Genomic DNA, 23,060 nt, shown 5'->3' on the forward strand with positions numbered 1-23,060 from the left:
GATTGGGTCAGCAGTTCCTTCCAATTACACCCTTCTAGGTTTCATTGTCATTGTCCAAGTGAGCATCGAAGTCCCCATTTGGAGCACCTTCTAGTACTCCCCACCAAGGTCCAAAGAATACTGGAGACTCTGACACAATTGACGGCATATAAGCACAGGCGAAACTCAGAGCCTTCTCACTGACTTGAAGTCATAGGAAGGCAACCCTCTTGTCGACCGGGGTAAACTCCAGTATGCATTCACCGAGCCAGGGAGGATGATAAGTATACCAACACCTGCCCCTCTCCAAGAGTTTTGTTCCAGAGCCCAACTACATCTAAATGGTACCTGTCTACCTCCCACACTAGCTTAGTTTCCTGCCCTGCCAGATAGGTAGCCAAGATTGGTCCACCAAGGCACCTGCATTTTAAATAGTCACGCGGTACATAATGTGGGTTATGTCTCAAACACGGAATGTTGCACCAACATTTTACCATCACATGGATTCTGGAGCATTCTTGAGAGTATGCCCAACCAGTCTACATGTGTTTTTTGGACTTGTAAAAGGTGTATGTTCGGGTACTGTGCCAGCTATTGCAGATTATTTGGTCCCTGTACTGTCAGAAAGAAAGCTTGGTTTGCATTGCCTGCAGTAAGTAAGACTAGTTCACAGTGGATGTGGGACTCTGCCGGGGCTGCCCTTTGTCATCGATTCTGTTCAAAATTTGTATGGACAGAATTTCTAGGTGCAGCCAAGGAATGGAGCACGATCATGTTCGGTGACCTCAGGATCAAATCTTGAGTTCTTTGTGGACAATGTAATCCTTTTGGCTTCATCAGGCTGTGACCTTAGACATGCACTGGGATGTTCTGCAGCCGAGTGTGAAGTGTTTGAAATGAGGATTAGCACCTCCAAGTCTGTGGTCATGACTGTTAGCCCTTAAAGGGTGGAGTGCCCTCTCCAAGTTGTGGATGAGGTGCTGATCAGTTTAAGAATCTTGGGATCTTGTTCATGAGTGATGGAAGGGGGGAGCGGGAGATGAACAAGCAGATTGGAACAGCCACTACAGATTTGTACTGTGCCATAAGATTTCAATATCGAAACCTTTGGAGCTGCCTAACGTATTTATTCTTTATACTCAACTCAAATGTATGCTTTTATTTCACATCTCTAACAAATCAACGAAACAAGCGTGTTTTATGCAAGAATAAAATTGAATTTAAAAAATCGCACATAAAAACACACTTGTTTCATTATACCACATCTTCATTTGAAAAGAGTGTCAGATTGAGGGGAGTGTGAACGTGACTGAGAAGATAAAACTGAATTAAAAAAATAAAAAAAACTAACTTTTAAAAGTACCATAACTTTATACAGGCTGCTACAGCTCAAATCAAATGTATAGTTTTATTATATACTAATAATAATAATAACTGCTCATTACTCAAAGCACTAAGTGCAGGGATGACCCAAGATCAAACCAGCAACATCTTGATTATAAGGCAGCAGTTCTTATCCCTGCACCAGCCAAGCACACATTTATGAGACAGCTGCTGTTTCTACTGTGAGACATGCAAACACATACATGCATGCAAGCATCTTTACCTCGTATCGATTGATATTTGGGTTTCAGTTTTCACACATTGACAGCAACATGTAAATTGAACAGTTTCATTTTCTTCGGTTTTATTCCTAAATATATGCACACTTGTTTTGTTATACCATTTTTGAAAGTGTTTATATGATATTTGGACTTTAGTCTTCATACTTTATACACTTCACATGAGCATTTTATTGTTACTACAATGACATATGAAAAAAATGTGTTTTAGTTAATGTGTTCAACATTTCTTGCCTCACATTTCCTGTCATCCTACATTTACACATTGTAGACGTGGAACACAGATGAAATGTATGCATTTCAAATAACGATACATTATTTTCCTATACAATTCCAGGCACTTCATTTCCAGATTTTATGTCTGACTTTGGCTACTTCTTTGGAGGATGGGGTAGCAGGCTGCCAGCATTTGGCCAAATGACACATTTGCAAAACAAAGGAGCTTATTGGCACAGTGATGAGGAGGTGCAAGTAAAGTTAAGGTGGGGATGATGTTACAAATGTTTTTGCAGGTTTCAGGGATTCTAGTTTAAAATTTTCAGTCTTTACAAGCACCACTGTATATATAGCATTTCAAATTGGAGTATTTCACCTTTAGTTGTAAAGTAATCTGTGTAGACATCACAATCACATTTACTGAACCAGGTGGAAGTGCAGGTGCTCCTTGCATCTCACGCTTGTGTTGCACATCAGTTTCCAGCACTTGGTAGATTGACAGTGATTTCTCCAGACGGCTCTGACAGAAATTACTGATGAATGCTGTAATCACCTATACGTCATTTGGTCTCTCAACATTCGGTCTCTTGAGTTGCCAGACTGACAGTGTTCAGAGGTGAGCTTTAGTTGTGACACACAAGTTGCCACACACTTCCTGGGCTGCCTGAAATGATTGTGAAATTTGAAACACTGTATGGTCATTAAAGGACTGGAGCTTTTATGTGTGGTTGAACTAGAATGCACAACTGTTTACAAGTTTTTTTGAGATGGCTTTAATGGCGTATCTAAACTTCTTATCAGTCAGTATGTCTTGGGCTCGGCCAATCGCAGCCAGTATCGTCTACCAAGAATTGACCATTCACAACCCGTATTCGGCTACCAAGAATTGGCAAATGACAGCTCGATCGGCTACCAAGAATTGGCGAATCACGGCTCATGTTGGCTACCAAAACTTGGAAAGGGCAGGCCAGTCTCTTGTTAGTTATTGTATTCTGCAAAAGCTTGTTCGAGTCGGCACACGGACGCTTTGCAATTTGCATTTCTTTTTGAACTTTCTAAAAATGTTACTCACGAGTGTCGGTTTGTGCAGATATATTTACATTCACATACATATTTTTTGAATGATTTTTTAAACATTCTTGATGCAGTTTATTACATTTATTAAATGTGTGCAAAACGTGTAAAGAAAAATATAATGATGTATAAATAAACATTGAATTGTATAATCATAGTTTCATTTTACAGAATGAGCTTTAAAAATAATAATATGAAGTGCTGTATAATTATAAAAATACAAATCATAGGAAGTGAAAACTTTTTTTTCTTGACTTCATCTTTGCCAATTTAAAATCTTTTTTTTTTTTAATTCATTGTTTGGGCGAGTTTTTATCTGAAAAGATAGATAAACTATGTTTACATATTTCCTTCACAAGATCCTAGGAAAGTCTTTCTGGTATATAAAGACCAATAATTCTTAATTAATTACTACAGTAAAAATGATATATATTTATGTTATGAAATATGCTTATAAAGTAGACCTACACCTTTAATACTCAGACGATTCTAATGATGCTGTAGAACACTACTTCAAATAAATTAAATGACAGCATCAACTAGAATATATTACTTCCCAAATTGTATAAATACATACAAACAAAAGGCTGTGCACTATTATTTATTCATTCTTATTGTGCTTTCTGTGCAGCCGTCTGAGACCATGGTAAAACTGCTATATAAGTAAGTGAAGTGCATTATTATTTGTTATAATTATGATTCAATAGAATGGGCAGGCAGTTTGTTTAAGTGTGATTATAACTATGCTTTTTGTCCATGTTTTCCTTGACAAATCAATCATTCATTAAACAGTTTTCGTTTAATCAAAAAAGAAAAATAAACAACTACTGTACATCTGCAATGTAGAATTCAAAGCACCGCTTGTTGAGGAGAAAGGTTTTTTTAAAAATTTTTTTACAGATATATTCTTCCATTCAGCAATGTGCCATGAGCGGGATTCGATCCCGGATCTGTGCAATAATTTCTGTTAGATCATCTCTTAAGATTTGCAGCTATACCTCGGCTAATACGCGCAATCCTTGATGCAGCGGTAAGAACTGCTGACTTGTAATCCAAAGGTTGCAAGTTTGAAAACAGCTCCCTTGCAAATTTACTGTTTTGAGTAGTGAGCTGCTCTTATTGTTAATATTACACAATAAAAACATACATTTGATTTGTGTCTGTAACAGCCGTTGTAAATTTATAGTACTTGTAAAAGTTAGCGTTTTGTTTTTTTCTTTTTTCCACTTTTATTCTGTCAGTCACGATCACGATACTAATCACCACCACCCCAGATCTGATGCTGTTACTTTTTATTTAAAATTGGGAATAAGTATAGATGTGAGTGGTGTTTTGAGACAATGGAACTGGAAATTCTCTGATCTGGAGGGATAATAGCTGACACACAAACGCTGGTGAATCTGCCTTCTTGGTATCTCTTTTGGTGATAAAGGATAATGACGGAAACGTACTCACAAGCGAGGAGGATGTATTGAACAGATGGAAAGTGTATTTTGAGAGTCTGATGAATGAAGAGAATGAGAGGGAGAGAAGGTTGGATGATGTGGCGATAGTGAATCAGGAATTGCAATGAATTAGCCAGGATTTAGCAAGGACAGCTGTGAAGTGGATGAAGAATGGAAAGGCCGTTGGTCCATATGACATACCTGTGGAAGCATGGAGGTGTTTAGGATAGATGGCAGTGGAGTTCTCAACCAGATTGTTTAACACTAGAATTACCGAAGCTTATGAAAAAACTTGTAAATTCGGCCCACCTTAAATCTGCTACGACCTCTCCAGCAGCGTCTTTTGTCTTGTAAATGCTCCACGCACCTGTCTTTATGGTTCTGACTTTGTTCATAAGCTTTATGACCTTAGTCTCGGAAAGTATTTCTCTCGTAGGGCAACTGGGATCTTTTCCTGAATAAGATCAGACACAGTTGCGTAGGGTGCAACAGGAGCTTTCACCTGCAGCTAAAGTCACTTCAGTACACATGTACTGTGTCAGGGTGCCTGTGTCGATCAAACACTGGAAGCTCTGCAGTTTACTTGTGACTTTACGCTGTAGGAAGATAAGTAAATAAATCAAGGTAAATACATATAGCAGTAACATCGGTATTTTACATTCTTCACTGCAGGAGACATTACAGTACATTACTGTACAGTATATGGGAGTACCTTTACATTGTTTTTAGGTAATGTATTAATGTATTAAGCTGAGTTTGCAATGAAATTAAAGTGCTTTGGGGTTATACTGTATTTAGGGTTGAAACTGTAAAAATAGGCATTTAAAAGGCATTTTTTAACCACATCCAAAAGTCACGGTTTTTCACAATTTGTGGGTGCTCTAGGAACGAAACTCCCGCGAATTTTGGGGATGTACTGTACCACAATACCAGTTTAAATAGCCTAAACAACATTTGGAACGTACGCAGAGGGAAACTGTTTAAGGGGGGGACCTTTCTCACTGCTACACCGCTAAACACGCATGCAACGGAGAACATGTGTTAGAGGAGGTATTGAGCGGTGAAAATGGACAGAGAACATTCCGAAACTGAAGCTGTAGCAAGCGATAAAGTTGAACATGATGACACAGAAGAACTTTTGCCGATTAAAGGAGCCGCGTCTGTTGTCTGGAGATTTTGGTTTTAAAAGGTCGGATGTGGACCAAACAACTATTTACTGCAAATGCTTTGGAGCTAAAGTTGTCGCCGGAGGTGGCAACATGAGCAATTTGCTGCACCACCTCAGCCACAAACATGCTTTGGAGTACCTTGAATGTATCAAACTAAGATTGGCACCCTCCACGTCCTCAGGTAAAACTGAAAAAGCTAGAGGACAGTTGAGTAAGATGTTAGTTGTAGACCCATTTGCTAGAGGTACTGCCTATGACAAAAAAAAGCAAACGGTGGATTGAGATAACCAACGCCATTACAATCCGTATAGCTAACATGTCAGTGGACAGAGATTGATAACATTAACAGAAAGTGTAGTTGGTTTACAAAAAATATTTACTCTTTATTCCTTTTCTAAGACATGTTTAGTGCAATACAACTTTTGACAAGCACCTCTGAATATTTTACTAAGTCTAAATGCCTTTTGGACGGTTAAAAATATGTTGTCAAAATTATAGTTTAAGTTGCTCGCAAAATTTGTTCCATATAAAGGTTCTATATTTTGACTGCAACTGTCATGCAATGTGATTTCTTCTCTTCATTAGTACCACCCCCTTGAAACCTATCACTTTATGGGACCATGCAAACCTGTATTAATACTTGTGTGCACATTAAAAAAAAAATTTGTACAATACACAGTTCTCATGACAGTGGAATAGGTTATTCTTTGCCAGTCTACTGCAGTGATTACAGTGGAAAATGTGGTTAACATCCACTCATGCATGGGTAAAAAAATACCGATAAACACTGTGAAACTGGTATAATTTTGAAAAATACCATGATATGGAATTTTGGTCTTACCGCCCAGCCCTAAATCAAGGTAAGTAACATTCAATCTGGCTTTTATATAAGTAACATATAAATGTTTCTTATGTTAAGACTATCACAAAACATAATCACAAACAGGACTTTGCACGATACGTTGGCGAGTTCTTTAAGCCGTGCTGCTTCGTTGGAGAGCAGGTGTGGGGCAGACCAACTGGCAGGATGACGCCCGACCTCTGGGTGCATCCAAACGGTGCCATCTTTCATCTTTATGCCTGGTGCAGCTGCGTTGTTCTTATGTGAGTGGACGTTTCTTGTGAGGGGTGCTTCTGTTCTCCTTCTCTGATGTAGAACCCTCGTCCTCATCTGAGTTTACCTCTGTTATATCACGTCTTTATTTGAAAACTAACAGTATCAGATTGGGAAGAGCATGAATACAACTGAGAGAATAAAACTGAATAAAAAAAACCCAAAAAACTAACCTTTACAAGTACCATACATTTACACCGGCTGTTACAAACTCAAATCAAATGAACGTTTCGATTGTATAACAGCTACAATAAGAACAGCTGACGACTCATAACGTTTATTTTGAGACATGGGGAGGCTCGAACCAGCGACCCTTTGAATAGGAGTCAGCTCTTACCGCTGTACTGCCAAAGAAGTCGCTATAAGGACTCACACTAACCCGATTTCTTTTTCTTCGGTTATAGTCTTGAATAAAAGTGCACTTATTCTGTGATATTTATACCTTTTGTGAAAGTGCTTATTTTATATTTGTACTTCAGTCTTCACAGATTATACACTTCATGTCTACATTTTGTTGTTCGTACTAAAACATGGAAACATTTTGTCTTTTAGGCATGTGTTCAACATTTCTTGCATTTCCTGTCATCCTACACTTACTTAGATCTTTGTAGACACAGAATACATGTGAAATGCATGTGTTCCAAATAACGATATATATTTTTAGCCAATACAGGTCTAGATACTAGTTCACTCCCTGATAAACAAGGCTTGAGCTGGGAGAGAAATTTTTGCACTTTTTGCGGTGGTGGGAGGATGGGATAGTAGCCTGCTTGCTACTTGTCTTGATCGGCACATTTACAAGGCAAAACTCACTGACAGAGAGGTGCGAAGGGATTTAAGGTGGGCCAATTTACAAGTTTTTTTGTAGGCCTTGATAATTCTAGTGTTAATTATATATAATACTAGCAAAATACCCGCGCTTCGCTGCGGCGAAGTACTGCCTTAAAATTTTTATTAAGAAAATAAAACCTTTTTAAACTGAGGGAAAATATACCAATAATTATTTGTTAAGGATCTCTTTGTATACCACATTGTGAGTTCGGCCCTCCGGTTGTAATATTACCAAGCTGTGCGCTGAGCTTACTCTTGAGCATGCAACGTACAGTTGGCCATGTGAACAGTAATCTTGTTTCAAATCTCACAGCTTGGATTGCTGCTGTCATAATCGGTTTGAGTTTGACGGTTTGTTTCAATTACGACAGTATTTGTAGGACTTGTGTTGAAGAGACATTCGGCATCTGTCAAGCGTTGTAAGTATACAACTGGTTTCATCGATAACTTCACATCCAGCTTTTGAGAGTTTAAATATTCATAAACATCAAAGTGTCCACTACTGAAATCGTCACCTGTGAATCTAAGATGTTTAAGAGGCATTGGCTGTTGTCCAATGGTGTAAAATATTTGGCCATTTCGGTACACTTGAAAGCGACAACCGAACAATTCAGCGGCAGCCATCAACTCACATGCAGAACCATAGATGAAGGGCTTAAGCATTTCACTCTTATAGTGCTCCTGTGTAGTATAATTATCTCCTGTACCGTCATCAATCCACACCTTGAACCTGTCCCAGTCAATCAATACAAAAGTCACAATGTTTCTCCAGATATCAAGAGTGAGCCTGATATGGCCGTGCAATATGTAACACAGAGAATGGAAAAGATATGTGCCATCTCCGGGCATGAAAACCACTCAGTAAGTGACAGTTCTTTGATCGATGGTGATCACCTCGATAGACATGTTAATGAAGGTACGGTTGGAATGATAAAGGAAATGGGTACCTGAACAATGTAAAGTAAGTCTAAAATACCTACACAATAACTATAATCGTAATAAACGAACAATAAAACAGCGGAGAAGCCGTGGATTAAATAAAAAGGCTGTAGTTATCAGCAAGGAGATGTGAATCCCGTGGCGATGCAAGGAAGGGAATGAAGAGACTGGAGCAACGGACGGCCTCATATAGGCAGGCAGCCAACAACGTGGGAGGCGTTGGGATGGGGGACCCAAGGCCTCCTCACATGGTGACTGAGCTGCAGGCTATGGACATATATATGTAGGTAAGTAGGATTCAGTTAGCGTTGGGAACCCGCGTACCAAATTTCTTGAAGATGGGCCCATAAGTAACAAAGACTGTTGAAAAGTTCAATATGGCGGCCGACAGTGAAATTATACCACCAAAATTCAGCCTTCTACCTACACGGGAATTTGGAGAATTAGTGACGTTGGAAAGTTCAATATGGCGGCTGACAGTGTGGTCATACCACCAAAATAAGTATGTACATTGGTTTCGGTTAGCTCAGGGAAGCCGCCTACCAAATTTCGTGAAGATGGGGCCATGAATAAGAAAGTTCAACATGGCTGACGTTGTTGACCGTTATGACCGTTATGTGTAGAATTTCAAAATGAAACCTGCTTAACTTTTGTAAGAAAGCTGTAAGGAATAAGCCTGCCAAATTTCAGCCTTCTACCTACACGGGAAGTTGGAGAATTAGTGACGTTTGGAAAATTCAATATGGCGGCTGACAGTGACATCATACCACCAAAATAAGTATGTACATCGGTTTTGGTTATCGCAGGGAAGCTACCTACCAAATTTCGTGAAGATGGGGTCAGCCTTCTACCTACACGGTAAGTTGGAAAATTAGTGACGTTGGAAAGTTCAATATGGCGGCCGACAGTGGCGTCATACCATCGAAATAAGTACGTACATCGGTTTCGGTTAGCGCAGGGAAGCCGCCTACCAAATTTCGTGAAGATGGGGCCATAAATAAGAAGATTCAACATGGCGGACGTTGTCGACCGTTATGACCGTTACGCGTAGAATTTCTAAATAAAACGTGCTTAACTTTTGTAAGTAAGCTGTAAGGAATAAGCCTGCCAAATTTCTGCCTTCTACCTACACGGGAAGTTGGAGAATCAGTGATGAGTGAGTGAGTGAGTCAGTCAGTCAGTCAGTGAGGGCTTTGCCTTTTATTAGTATAGATTCTGTTTTTTAAGAATAAGGGGGATGTGCAGAGCTGTATTAACTACAGGGGGATAAAACTGATGAGCCACAGCATGAAGTTATGGAAAAGAGTAGTGGAAGCGAGGCTGAGAATGTAGATGAAGATTAGTGAGCAGCAGAATGGTTTCATGCCAGGAATGAGCACCACAGATGCAATGTTTACTCTGAAGGTGTTAATGAAGAAGTACAGAGAAGACCAGAAGGAGTTGCATTGTGTGTTTGTGGACCTGGAGAAAGAATATGATAAGATGTCTCAAAAGAAGTTGTGGTATTATATGAGGAAGTCGGGAGTGGCAGAGAAGTATGTAAGAGTGGTACAGGATATGTATGAGGGAAGTGTGACAGTGGTGAGGTGTGCAGTAGGAGTAACAGATGCATTCAATGTGGGGGTGGGATTACATCAGAGATCAGGTCTGAATCCTTTCATGTTTGCAATGGTTATAGACAGGTTGATAGACGAGATTATACCAGAGTCCCCATGGACTATGATGTTTGCTGATGACATTGTGATCTGTAGCAAGAGCAGGAAGCAGGTTGAGGAGACCCTGTACAGGTGGAGATATGCTCTAGAGAGTAGAGGAATGAAGGTCAGTAGGAACAATACAGAATACATGTGGTAAATGAGAGCAAGGTCAGTGGAATGGTGAGTCAAGGAGTAGAATTGTCAAAGGTGGATCAGCTTAAATACCTGGGATCAACAGCACAGAATAACGGGGATTGTGGAAGGGTGGTGAAATAGCGGCTGGGTGGAATGGGTGCAGAAGAGTGTCAGGAGTAATTTGTGACAGACGGGTATCAGCAAGAGTGAAAGGAAACGTCTACAGGATGGTAGTTATATGGGTTGAAGACAGTGGCACTGACCAAAAACAGGAGACAGAACTAGAAGTGGCAGAGTTAAAGATGCTAAGATTTTCATTTGGTGTGATGTGGGTGGATAGTATTAGGAATGAGTACATTAGAGGGTCAACTCAAGTTGAATGGTTTGGAGATAAAGTCAGAGAGGCGAGATTGCATTGGTTTGAACATTTTCAGACGAGAGATGCTGGGTATATTGGGGAAAGAATGCTAAGGATAGAGCTGCCAGGCAAAAGGAAAAGAAAGAAGGCCTAAGAGAAGGTTTATGGATGTGGTAAGAGAGGATATGCAGGTGATGGGTGTAACAGAGCAAGATGCAGAGGACAGGAAAATATGGATAAAAGTGATCTGCTGTGGCAACCCCTAACAGGAACAACCAAAAGAAGAAGAAGAAGAAGAAAAAGAATGTTAGGTTATTCCTGGCCTTGACATAAAAAAATAATAATGGCATTAATTGACAAAGATATTGCCTGCTACTATGTATCACTGTTTGTGCTGAGTGATGCATTTAATCCACCCAGTGTAGAGTTACAGGGAGCCAGTAATTCTGTCAGCAACACTTGTTTCAGACAAAAAGCAAGTCTTTTGCAGAACTCAGTCACACAGCCATTCAGAAAAGAGTGTACTTAATGCAGTACAGGAACAGCCTAAAAATAAGGCATTTGTTTAGTTTTGATCCAAGTTTTTGCTATAGATATTTTGAAACAGTTTGATCTTGTATGCACAGCAGGCATGCCATGAATCTTTAGAGGCTCAGGTTGGGGGCGCAATAAGGGTATGGAGAGAATACCGGGGGAGTGGTAGAACTGTTTTATTGTACTCATTTAGAAGAATAAGGCAGATTTTCATGATTATGGACACTCTAGAGAGATAAAGCTGATGTCACACACACAGTGAAAATTTGGGAAAGGGTTATAAAGAGGGGGTTTATAGAAGAGACTACCATGGTTGAGGAGAAATGTGGTTTTATGCCAGGTAGAAAAACACCTGATGCTGTTTTTGACAGCTCATAGAGAAACTTCAAGAAAATTGTGGCATTGTTGATTTGGAGAAAGGTTATGATACAGTGCCACGATAAGAGGTCTTTGAGCTACATTTCATAGAAAGGAGTACCAGAGAAGTGCTTTATGTGAAGATTGTCCAGGATATGTAGGAGGGAGTGAAGACTCAGGTTAAAAGCAGTGTTGCAGTAACAGGCAAGATCACAGTAGGTCTCCGCCAGGAGTCTTCTATAGATGTGTTGAGCTATGGGATAAAAAGGCCTGTCCCCTTGGTGCATGTTTTTTTGCTGATGACATTGTGTTGTGTGCCACCAGAAAAGAGGAACTTGGAAGAATGAAGAAGGGCTGTTGAAGACAGAAATTTGAAGATACACTACCAGTCAACAGTTTTAGAGCACCTCAATCTTTTCAGTTATGAAAAGTTAATGTTTCATAAAATCAAGGCATTTAACAAATTAACAACGGTAAATGAAAAAATAAGTCAGGGAATCTTTAAGTGTACAAAATTTTATTCAGATTTTTGATTCATCAAAGTAGCCACCTTTTGCTGATATACAGTCATATGAAAAAGTTTGGGAACCCCTCTCAGCCTGCATAATAATTTACTCTACTTTCAACAAAAAGTCTCTAATAATGTTAACAGTGTGGGAGAGTTTCTAAGGGCTTAAAATATATAAAAATAACCATACAAACATATGGTTTCTACTTCGCAGATTTTCATCTATCGCGGGGGGTTCTGGAACGCAACCCCCGCGATCGAGGAGGGATTACTGTATTTATATATATATATATATATTTATATTTATATATATTTATATATATATATATATACATATATATATATATAGATATGAGAACAACACTCATATCAATGACAAAACAATTACATTAACAATCATGTTACGTTATTTTTAAAATTTTTCCTTTTCTTTTTCATACCTTCTTTAACACACTACTTCTCCGCTGCGAAGCGCGGGTATTCTGCTAGTCTAATATATAAAGCAGAGTCGATGTATATGTGTATGTATGTTTGTTTGTCCGCCATACAAATCTGCACCGGCCCTCTGATTGCCACCAAACTGGGGATGGGACTCCTTTCTGACCAGGAGGAGGTCATGGGGTGTGCTTGGTTGGGAAAAATGTTCGTGGTGAAGCACAGGGAACCTTTTCACCGACACAACGTTGGGCGCACGTCCCCGTATTTATCATCAACAAGATGGCCGCATGTTGCAAGAGATGTTCACCGCGGCTCCATCTACCAGAAGCTTTCGTCTCTGTGCATCACTCTTTACCCATGTTTCTTTAAATTGCCAAGAGATGGCGGAAGTGTCCAAGTATGAGAAGGCCGACTGCTTTGATCAGGTGAAGAGGAACTGCCGTATGGATATAAAACGTGAACGACCCAATGTGCGTGACACACCAGCGTTTCTGCATGTCACACTCCCACACGCACTGAAAGTGCTGTATTTTATTCGCCAACGTCCGTTATTTGCAACCATGTTTGAACAGGGACTCACCTTAAAAAGATAGCATCCTTCCCCCACCATTTTCCCCAAACGCAGCTCCGGATGTATGTCCACTTCTCTCTGTAGTTACCATCGCCAACGTCCGTTACATGGCATCACAGTTCAACACAGACGCTCCTTAAAAACAGACCACCCCTCCCCGCCATTTTTTCCAATACAGTTTCAGTGCTGCTCTTTCTCACTGGCTTTCCGTATCTGTGGTGCTATTTGCTCGCTTTCTGACTCACAGTACGATTTCAGTGTTGCTCTTTCTGACTGACTAGTGCTATTTGTTCGCTTTCCGACGTATTGTAAATAATGTAAATTCATCTCTCTGTGGTGCTTATTCCATACGTAGTACCATGTAACACATTATAATTGTCCTGCTTTTTGCTAATATACCCATGCCACCGAAAAAAAGACGTAGAATTGGAAGGTCCACTTCAGATGCCACAAGATAGTCTATTTCAAGGGCATCTCAAACGCCACAGCAGATAGAATCCAGAGTAGACTAACTTACAATAAAATGTGAATCAGAAAACTATTTGTTCTATTTCTATGTTCTGTTTCATTCATTTGGGAAATTCACCGGTTATAGATTCCCGGGCAATCCCGGGTACTCCTGCTAGTTGTTAATATTATACAGTACAAACATATATTTGGTTTGCGTCTGTAACAGACGGTGTACATTTATAGTACTAAAAGTTACCGTTTTATTTTCATTTTCTTTTCTCAGTCACGCTCACAATACATGCTACGCCACGGAAGCTGTTGTTTTATTCTTAAACCTTTTGTGGAAGTCTTCTTTAACTTTTTGCATTTTGGTGATCAGTTTATTTTCTGTTCACTTAACTATTCACAGTAACAGACATTTAAGCAATACTTGTTAACTTTTTGTTTATTTATTAATTGACTGATTGATTGGCTGTGCTATTTGTCAGGTGAGTCTGTGTCCTTGTTTTTTATGTGTCTGCCTCTGTATGCATCTGAATTTCCCCATTGGATTAATAACGTTTATCTATTCTAGGCCACCGTTCCAGGGAGGTCTTCCACTTGTGCTTCTCGAAGGCAATGTACCTTTTAAGACACACTGCCTTTGAAGCAAACATGCACTTATGGGCCACTATTTATTGCGTTACCCACTATTACAACCACTCTTTTTCTGGGGAGATGTTTTGAGGTGGTCTGTTGAGACTTCATTTGCTTGCCTTCCATCTGAGAGTTTTTAGAGACACCAACAACTCTGCAAGGACCCGATAACATTTTAATTACAGTTATGGAGTTGATGCCCCCCAACAGTGTGCTCCTTGTGACTAAGACCTACCTCTTTGTTTCTGTTTGGTCAGGAGTCTAGTCCCACACCACCTTAAGGGCAGAGGTGGGTAGTAGGAGTTACATTTACTCCGTTACATTTGCTTGAGTAACTTTTTAAAAAAATTGTACTTCTAAGAGTAGTTTTACTGCACCATACTTTTTACTTTTACTTGAGTACATTTGTGAAGAAGAAACACTACTCTTACTCCGGTACATTGGGCAACACTTGACTTGTTACTTTTTTCCATTTACACATTACACTATATTTTTGCCAGAGAGAAGTTGCTAGTGGATGTACTGCATGACTGTTTTACCAATCAGACGTAGCAACAATAATTGCATGACTCCGTTTCACCAATCATACGTAGCCATGCAGTCACATGACCACACACAAAGTTTCTGTGTCTTGCAGCCTTTGAGATACTTTTTAGTCATGCAGGGCTCCTGTTCACTGCTTAACAGTCACAGCGTCACTGCAAGAACCTTGAGATCCAACTCCTGCTGAAGCGTAACCATCACTTCACTGAGTGAAGAACAAGCACATTTTAATCAAACATGCACAGACAGTCATGGTAAAGTGAGACTTCTTGTACGTGCACAAGCTGCCTTGTTCTGATTTTATTTTCTACTAGCAAAATACCCGCGCTTCGCAGCGGAGAAGTAGTGTGTTAAAGAAGCAATGAAAAAGAAAAGGAAACATTTTGAAAATAACGTAACATGATTGTCAATGTAATTGTTTTGTCACTGTTGTGAGTGATGAGTGTTGCTGTCATATATATATATATATATATATATATATATATATATATATATATATATATATATATTTACACACATACACATAAATATATATATATATATACATATCTATACATATACACATATATACATACATATATATATCTACATATATACACATACATATACATACACACATACATACACACATATATACACACAAATACATATATATATACATACATACACACACACATATATAAACATGTATATACATATACATACATATCTACATATATACACACACAGCTATTTCGTATCAGTGCAATACGCTGCTTGTTAAAACGGATGACTCCCGCTCTTACGTGCAAGTCTGCGTGGATATTATGAACTATCGTATTTGTTCAAGTTCTATTTAAATTTTAAATAGAAGGAATTTTTATTTAGTCGACAGAAATATCTTTGGTAGGAATGGTTAAAACAGACAGGAATATTATTCGTGAATAAATCAACTCAAACCTTAAACAACTTATAATATTTTTCTCTCCATAAAAATATATCCTGTCTAAATTATACAAGTTAGAAATAAAGTAAACGTTAAAAGAACAAACATTCACATTTCTTTACTCTTATGTAATTTTATATAAAAAATAAACTTAGATTTTAAATATCCCAAAAGATTTTGCTCTCCATAAAAATATATCCTGTCAAAATTATACAAATTCAAATATGAACATGCTGCATAACAAAACCTAGAAATATAAATAAAATGTGTTCCTTTCAGCAATAACAAATCAAATCATTCAGTTGTCTTTGCTCATATGTCATTTTAGAGCTGGACGCCTGGTTGGTGTGAGGTTCTGTGTTGTGGAGATTCTCAGGATGGATTGCAGGTGCTCATCAGTGAGGCGACTCCTGTGTGCTGTTTTGTTAGTCTTTATCACTGAGAAGAGCTTCTCACACAGATATGTGCTACCAAACATGCACAAGTTTCGAGCCGCATGTAGACGGACTTTTTTTGTTCTTCGAAGTCACCAAAGCGCCGTGCAAACTCAGTGCGCTCAGTTTATCAGCAAAGTGCGATTTGGGAACACCGTAGTGACGACTTGGTTTAACATTACTTGGCAACAGGGAAAGTGGGGCAAATTGCACTGGTGCATTTGTGTCTCCCATAAAAGCAGCTTCACTTGAAATCACTTTGTGATTGTGCACGGGTAAAAACGTCCGCTGAAGTGTCAGATTCTTATTTAATTATTCTGCTTTCTGTATCTTCTGCATTGCTTTCAGGTTACCCTGATGTTTTGTCTCATAGTGCCGTCTTAGATTAAATTCTGTAATGGAGACACACGGGTTCAGTAAACATATACTCAGCCTCCCATCGGTTTTTAAAGGCTCTATTTTCAGAATCAACTTTTCTCTTCAGCATCGTGTGAGCTAGCTTCGCAATAACTTGCAGCATCATAAGGTAGACTTGATTAACGCGGTAAGTGTTCGGCAAGGCAGCTGAAGCGCTGCATTATGGGATCTGTAGTTTATTGTGTTACCAGCGCTTCATATACCCGGGCTTTAATAACAATAATACAGTATATAAAATGATCTCGGGCGGATATAATTACGCCGGGCGGATGTGGCCGCGCCCTTGAGTTTGACACATATGGACTAAATAGAACTTGAAAAGATATATTTTTGAAATGTGATCGCGCAATTCAGATAGAGTTGACGCAAGACTACAGCCTGCATGCCTCAATAAGTCATCCTTCCTCGCTCTTACTTTTTACCGTTCATCTAATGAATACACTGAGTATGGCTTTACCAAAACAATCATTGATGGCGAATAAATTATCCATTATTCGAGTATGTAGATCGGGATATATATATATATATATATATATATATATATATATATATATATATATATATATATATATATATATATATATATATACCATATCGCAGCGAGAAGTAGTGTGTTAAAAAGCTAGAAAAGAAAAGGGAACATTTTAAAAATAACGTAACATGACTGTCAATATACAGTATTTGTTTTGTGAGTGTTGCTGTCATCAAGGATTTGATTATCATTATTTCTTTCAATCAGGTTCGTATTTGTAGGATGTGTTGTGTTCAAGTTACATTCCGTGTTTGTCAATCGTTGTAAAGATGACAGGTTTCATTCATCGATTCGTTTCTTACTGCATCAATAAACAGCTCGTCTTCTTCTTTATCTGAGACCTGACACACTGCATGCACGGGTTTTTTTTACACTGTCTTCCTTTAGCGGGACATTGACTTTTTCCAACGTGTGCTTTGTTTTGGATTTATGAATATGTTTGTATGTATCAGACGCTTCATATTTTTTGCTGCCTTTTCAATTGTGTAATTCGGTTTTTGTTCAGCGCTCTTTGGAACTGTTGCTTTTATCTGTGCACTGCGCCAGTTCACGTGAGCCGCTTTGTGTACATGCATCGAAGGTTCCCAGCTGTGCTGGTGCCATCTCGTGCTATGTCCATGGCTGTATTTAATGTTACCTTAGTCCTGGCACTTAAAACTTTCTCTCGCAGTTTCGCTGAGTTTGTGTCAAACACCACCCTGACCATCTCATCTTCCTCTCCATAAGCACAGTCCTTCACCCGTGAATATTTACCCGTGGCAGTTTGCTATTGGATTGCCGCTGACGGACGGCCTTATATGGGCAGGCACTAAATTACAAACGCCAGCGTCAGCCTGTCTATGAACTTAATTTAAAGTGTAGGTTTACATCGTGCTTTGTTTCCGAAGTAGCAGAACTCATGAATATGGTTGTATATGTCACTCGCCGCTTCTTATTGTTTCGCTGCCTTCTCAATTATATAATGCATGTTTTCTTCAGCGCTTTTTTGAGGTCTTCCTGGTTTTCTATGTACTGCGTGATTACGTGGGAGGCGTGATGATGTCACACGAAACTCCGCCCCCACGGCGTTGAAGCTCATCTCCATTACAGTAAATGGAGAAAAACTGCTTCCAGTTATGACCATTACGCGTAGAATTTCGATATAATACCTGCCCAACTTTTGTAAGGAAGCTGTAAGGAATGAACCTGCCAAATTTCAGCCTTCCACCCACACGGGAAGTTGGAGAATTAGTGATGAGTGAGTGAGTGAGTGAGTGAGGGCTTTGCCTTTTATTAGTATAGATCAGCTGTGCTTTTTGGAGGGCAAGTGTGTGATGATGCCGGTCCCCTACAGACTCTCTCTTCCCACATGGGAGTCTGCTGAACCCATACCGTCAATAGTTATGACTGAGATGAGCTGACATATGAGGATATTTCACAGATGAGGCCAGAGGATGGTGGAAAAAGTGCTCAAGTGCTTTAATTAAAAACCAGTTAAAACAAAAGTAAAATCAACAAAAGTGTCAATGGTGCAGTGTTCTAAAAACAGTATATATATATAAATCCATAAAAATCATGGTGAAAAGTAAGTATAAAAAAATCAATCAATAAATCCGTTAAAAATCCGAGATTAAAATGCAGACTAACTCCTCCTGATCTCAGCCCGCTTCCTTCTCATTCTCCTTGCTCAGCCATTGCTCACGTAGCCAGCAGAGTCTCAGCAGCCGCGAGCTTCTTTCAGCCGACCTCCGTCTTGGCTGCCTCCAGGCATCATGGCCAGACCGTCCAAGATCGGCTCTCCTCCCTTCTTCCTTCGCGCTCACGTTGTCGTACCTCAGAAGCCCAAGGAGGGCACCTGCCTTACTCGCCACACTCCACCCGAATGTTCAGTTTGGCGAACTTTCCCCTAGAGCGCCACAGCTAATGCTCTTTCATGGAGCCCTAACTCGCACTGCTTCCTCCCTCCAGGTGGCCAGATCGTTGTTCCCAAGCCTGCCTTTCATGTCTTTTAACGTCTTTTCTCCTTTTTTTTTGATTCCCCCTTCTTTTTTTGTGCTGACCCTTATATATACACTCCCATCTCCGTGGGCCTTAATCACATGCTGCAGGAAGCCAATGAAGCAATTGAGAACGATCACACCCCCATGGCGCCTGCGGACCCACTACACCACAAAGTGAATATACAGTTTTATACTGTCAGTGTACAGTATATCTTGTCACTGTAAGTAGTTTGCACTGTTCAGACATTCATCTTACCTCAATTTAAACTTCAAAAGTAAACTTTTTTACATTGTCATTATGGGGTGTTGTGTGTAGAATTCTGAGGAAAAAAATGAATTTAATCCATTTTGGAATAAGGCTGTAACATAACAAAATGTGGAAAAAGTGATGCGCTGTGAATACTTTCCGGATGCACTGTATTGGCTTCAAAAGCTTTATTGTGAAAAACTGAGATTTGGAACTTTGTGTTATTTGTGCATCTTTATTTTGTAAAGATGTTATTTATTTTTATTCATTTTTTTATTTTATTATTTGGAAATAGCAGAATTTGCACATTATTTTATGTTTTTGTCCGTCTTATTACAACATTTCTAAAAAATAAGTCATTTATTATATTCAAACAGTTACTCAGTACTTGAGTAATCTTTTCACCAAATACTTTTATTTACTCTTACTTGAGTAATTTTTTGGATGACTACTTTTTACTTCTACTTGAGTAATATTATTTTGAAGTAACGCTACTCTTACTTGAGTACAAATTTTGGCTACTCTACCCACCTCTGCTTGAGGGTGCACACTATCTCTCTCTGAATGGTATTGGGGCCAGATCTGCCAATTCTGTACTACCACGCAAGCCAGCCAGTTTCTTCTCTAGTTCAGCAACCCTGAACTCAAGGTGCTTCATCAGCTGGCATCCCCTGCAGACATAGCCCTCAAGGAGGGCTGATTCCTCCAAGCCATCCTGCAAAAACTCCCAACATCCAACAGGGCTTGCATTGTACTGGCCTCATTATTAAAATTTGGTTTGGATTATTAACACTGCTCAGTTTTTGTTTTTTTTTAATTTGTCATTTAATTTTGTAACCGGCTTAATCCAGAGGTAATGGGGTAGATGCTGGAGCCTGTCCCAGTTAGCATAGGGCACAGAGCTTGAAGAAACCCTGAACATGTTGCCATTCTATCACATGGCAATAGCGTGACCAGTTCAGCTAACCTCCATATCCTTGGAGGGTGGAAACCGGAGCACCGAGTAGAAATTACATACAGAATTGAGGAGAATATGCAAACTACACTCAGGGATGGATCACAACACAAGCCCTTGTCTCATTACTGCAGCCTTTTTAATAATTATTTTAAATAATTTATTTAAAATTTTTAAACCAAAAAAAAATAATAGTTTGAATAACTAAAACGGTTATTTTACTCATTCGGGCCTCTTAAGTGCCTGTAATTCTTTCCCTCTCAACTCCCTGCTATTTGTATTTCTTTAAAGTTTACGTTTCCCGGTCTATTATCCTAACTTGTGCTTTTCTTATTACTTCCTTACTTTAGAGCTTTCTGCTTATACCTTTTGAATTTCTTCTTATTAAGAAACCTTGTGTGGTTGCTGTCACCCTCTTGTTTGCTCTGTTTTCCTCTATTGTTTGCTTATATCTATAAGAATAAAAGAATTCTCAAATATGTTACTGTTTATCCTTGGGAACCAAAGTTTGAAGCTTGATGGCAACAGCTAAAATTTAAGAAAAAGAGAATGTCTATCGTCTGATTGAATTGAGCTGGCATTCTTTCTAACCTGTTTGTAATACAGTTCAGTAACAGGTCTGCTACAAACCAAAATTTTTACAAATTTTTTATAATGTTATTAGTATAATTTATTTTTTTAATGCTGAGGTTTCCAAATCAGCATATAAAAGCAAATGTTACAACTTTTCCAATAAAAGATGAAAAAGTGTCCTTATGTTTTTGTTCATTTTAAAACAGTGACTTTTTTAAGAACAAATATCAGTGTCTGGCCCTTCTCACAAATTTGTTCAGATCACTGATCAAAAATTCTGCCATAACAGCAAAGTTTAGCATGTTATCAATGATGGGCCCTAGGATATTTATAGTGCTCTGCTATGCCCATAGTCTCTCCTTTACTTAATGTTGAGATAGTGAGAGGAGGAGAGCACCTTAAATCTATGACTGTATCCTTTGTTTTTGAGATATTTAGCTTTTAAAAAGAATAGTCACTCCATCGAATAACCTCATTAACAATAGGTCTATGGCTGGCCTCCTTATCTTGTAGAAGAGTCAACGACAGGGTCATCTGCAATTTTCAGTATATGTTTGCCTTTATGTGAAATCCAGAAGTCGTTTGAGGCCTTGATGTTCCCCCACCCAAACCAGCTTGTGGACAGTTTCTGTGGTACATGAGTTAAAGTTCAAGTCTGATTTTTTTGTGGTTTTGTGGTTTGAATTGCTCTTGAAGTTACAAAGAAAGAGATTCCTCAGAATCAGTTAGGAAAAGCTTATGCTTTTACAAGGCCTAATGCATCTCTACACAATGCTCAGTTACCACCACTGGTGGATGCATACTGCACAATGGTATGTTTTAAATGCCTGGTTTATCTAAACATTTCTTGTTTTATGTGTTATTAATATGTCTACCTTGCTTTTTCCAGATTTCATCTGTCACTGGCTTCTCTCTTCTCTCCAGCAGACATTTGAAGATTGCTTGCTGCTGCTGCAAACGTAAATACTTAACTAACAGAATGCAAAATGCAACCCAAGCCTGAGTAAAAGGTTCTAGTTGCTGTAGCTTTGATTGTCAGAGCTACATCTTACCTGAAAAAGAAGAAAGATTCCTTCATTTGGCATTGGAATATGATACACGTCATGCTCAATTATTTAGTGTATTTTAACTCTAGATAATAGAATAGGGATAGTGCCCTTGTTGAAACAAAAACTACATTTTATTAACATGAACATGAATATTACATGTCTTTATTTTTAAAATAAACATCAAGGATGGATTCTCTCTTTGAGGTTTGCTTGCTTTGCGCTAATTGTATAGGGTTGAAGTATGCAGCTTGTTTGACTTTGCTTTTTTTGTTATTTAGGATGTGTCCACCAAGGCTAATAACTTTTTCCTCCAATGCTTTCAGCCATCCATACTTCGATTATAGTTTAAGACTGACTTATGTAGTCTCATTTCAGTTTCAGTTCACTGTTTTTGGGTGGTAACTGTACTAACAAGTTGAGCTGTTGAAACTGCAGTTCTGTAACTCTAGCTGATTTTGGAGAATTTGCATAATAACTAAGATGTATAGTTGCTCCTTCTGTTATAAATCTGTCCCCTGGGTGTTGCACTAAATGAATTGTGTCAAAAACATTTCTGTCATACAGACACCTTCAATCTAGTGAAGCAGCAGCTTTTTTCTAAGCCATAGTAGAGTTATGTTGCCTACTAGGTCTTATGGCAGTTTTTTGTACTAAACTTTTTGATAATTCTGTATGAATAACCTAAGGTGCTATATCATAACTTTTTATTTTACATGCAGGTTTATAAACATTCTGTTACTGACTCGATTGCAGATGGATTGAATGTAATGTATTTACATATATACCATGGATTTTGAAGTACTTTTAAGTAAAAAAGCAAATATAAGGAAATCCTGTATTTTCCCACAATGTTTGCAGTCCACTGATATATGTTTTCTTTTGTTTTCTGCATGTGCTTGTAGATGGTTCAGGAGCAACAAGAAGTATACAGTCAAAAATTAGACAAACTTGGCCTGTGGCTAGAAAAAACATCCAGTTCATTGGCCATGTATCAAGAAGCTAAAATCGACAGTGACCTGAACAATCTACATCTGAGACAAGCCAGCATTCAGGTAGGTTTATGCTGAATCTCATTATTTTTATTTTGTTTAGAATGTGTATAATACAATAATTCTTTAGATGCATTGTAAAGTTTCTTCAATAGTCATTACATATTTCTGAGAAAGCTTCTGTGTAACTTCAGAACTGCAAAGTGAAAAAATATGGGAAACAGCCGTCTTTTAAGTATGGGATACTTTATTTTACATACAAAACAATTTAAAATTCGGAAGCATTAGTTTCACGGCTACTTAATTATATTGTACATGCAACTTTGCAAGAGCTAGGGCACTTC

At 38.7% G+C, this 23,060-nt stretch overlaps 1 protein-coding gene across 4 annotated transcripts in view; it reads left to right on the forward strand.

Annotated features, from left to right (window-relative positions):
- The window catches only part of macf1a (microtubule actin crosslinking factor 1a), an 826,555-nt gene that overhangs the window by 459,835 nt on the left and 343,660 nt on the right, over positions 1–23,060 (forward strand). For all 4 annotated transcript variants that reach the window (XM_039739817.1, XM_039739818.1, XM_039739819.1 and 1 more), the window contains one exon: positions 22,630–22,779. In XM_039739817.1, the coding sequence (XP_039595751.1) occupies positions 22,630–22,779 (150 nt within the window). The remainder of the gene's footprint in view (positions 1–22,629; positions 22,780–23,060) is intronic.

Source organism: Polypterus senegalus, chromosome 17, assembly GCF_016835505.1.
Source record: "Polypterus senegalus isolate Bchr_013 chromosome 17, ASM1683550v1, whole genome shotgun sequence".
Classification (NCBI taxonomy): Eukaryota; Metazoa; Chordata; class Cladistia; order Polypteriformes; family Polypteridae; genus Polypterus; species Polypterus senegalus.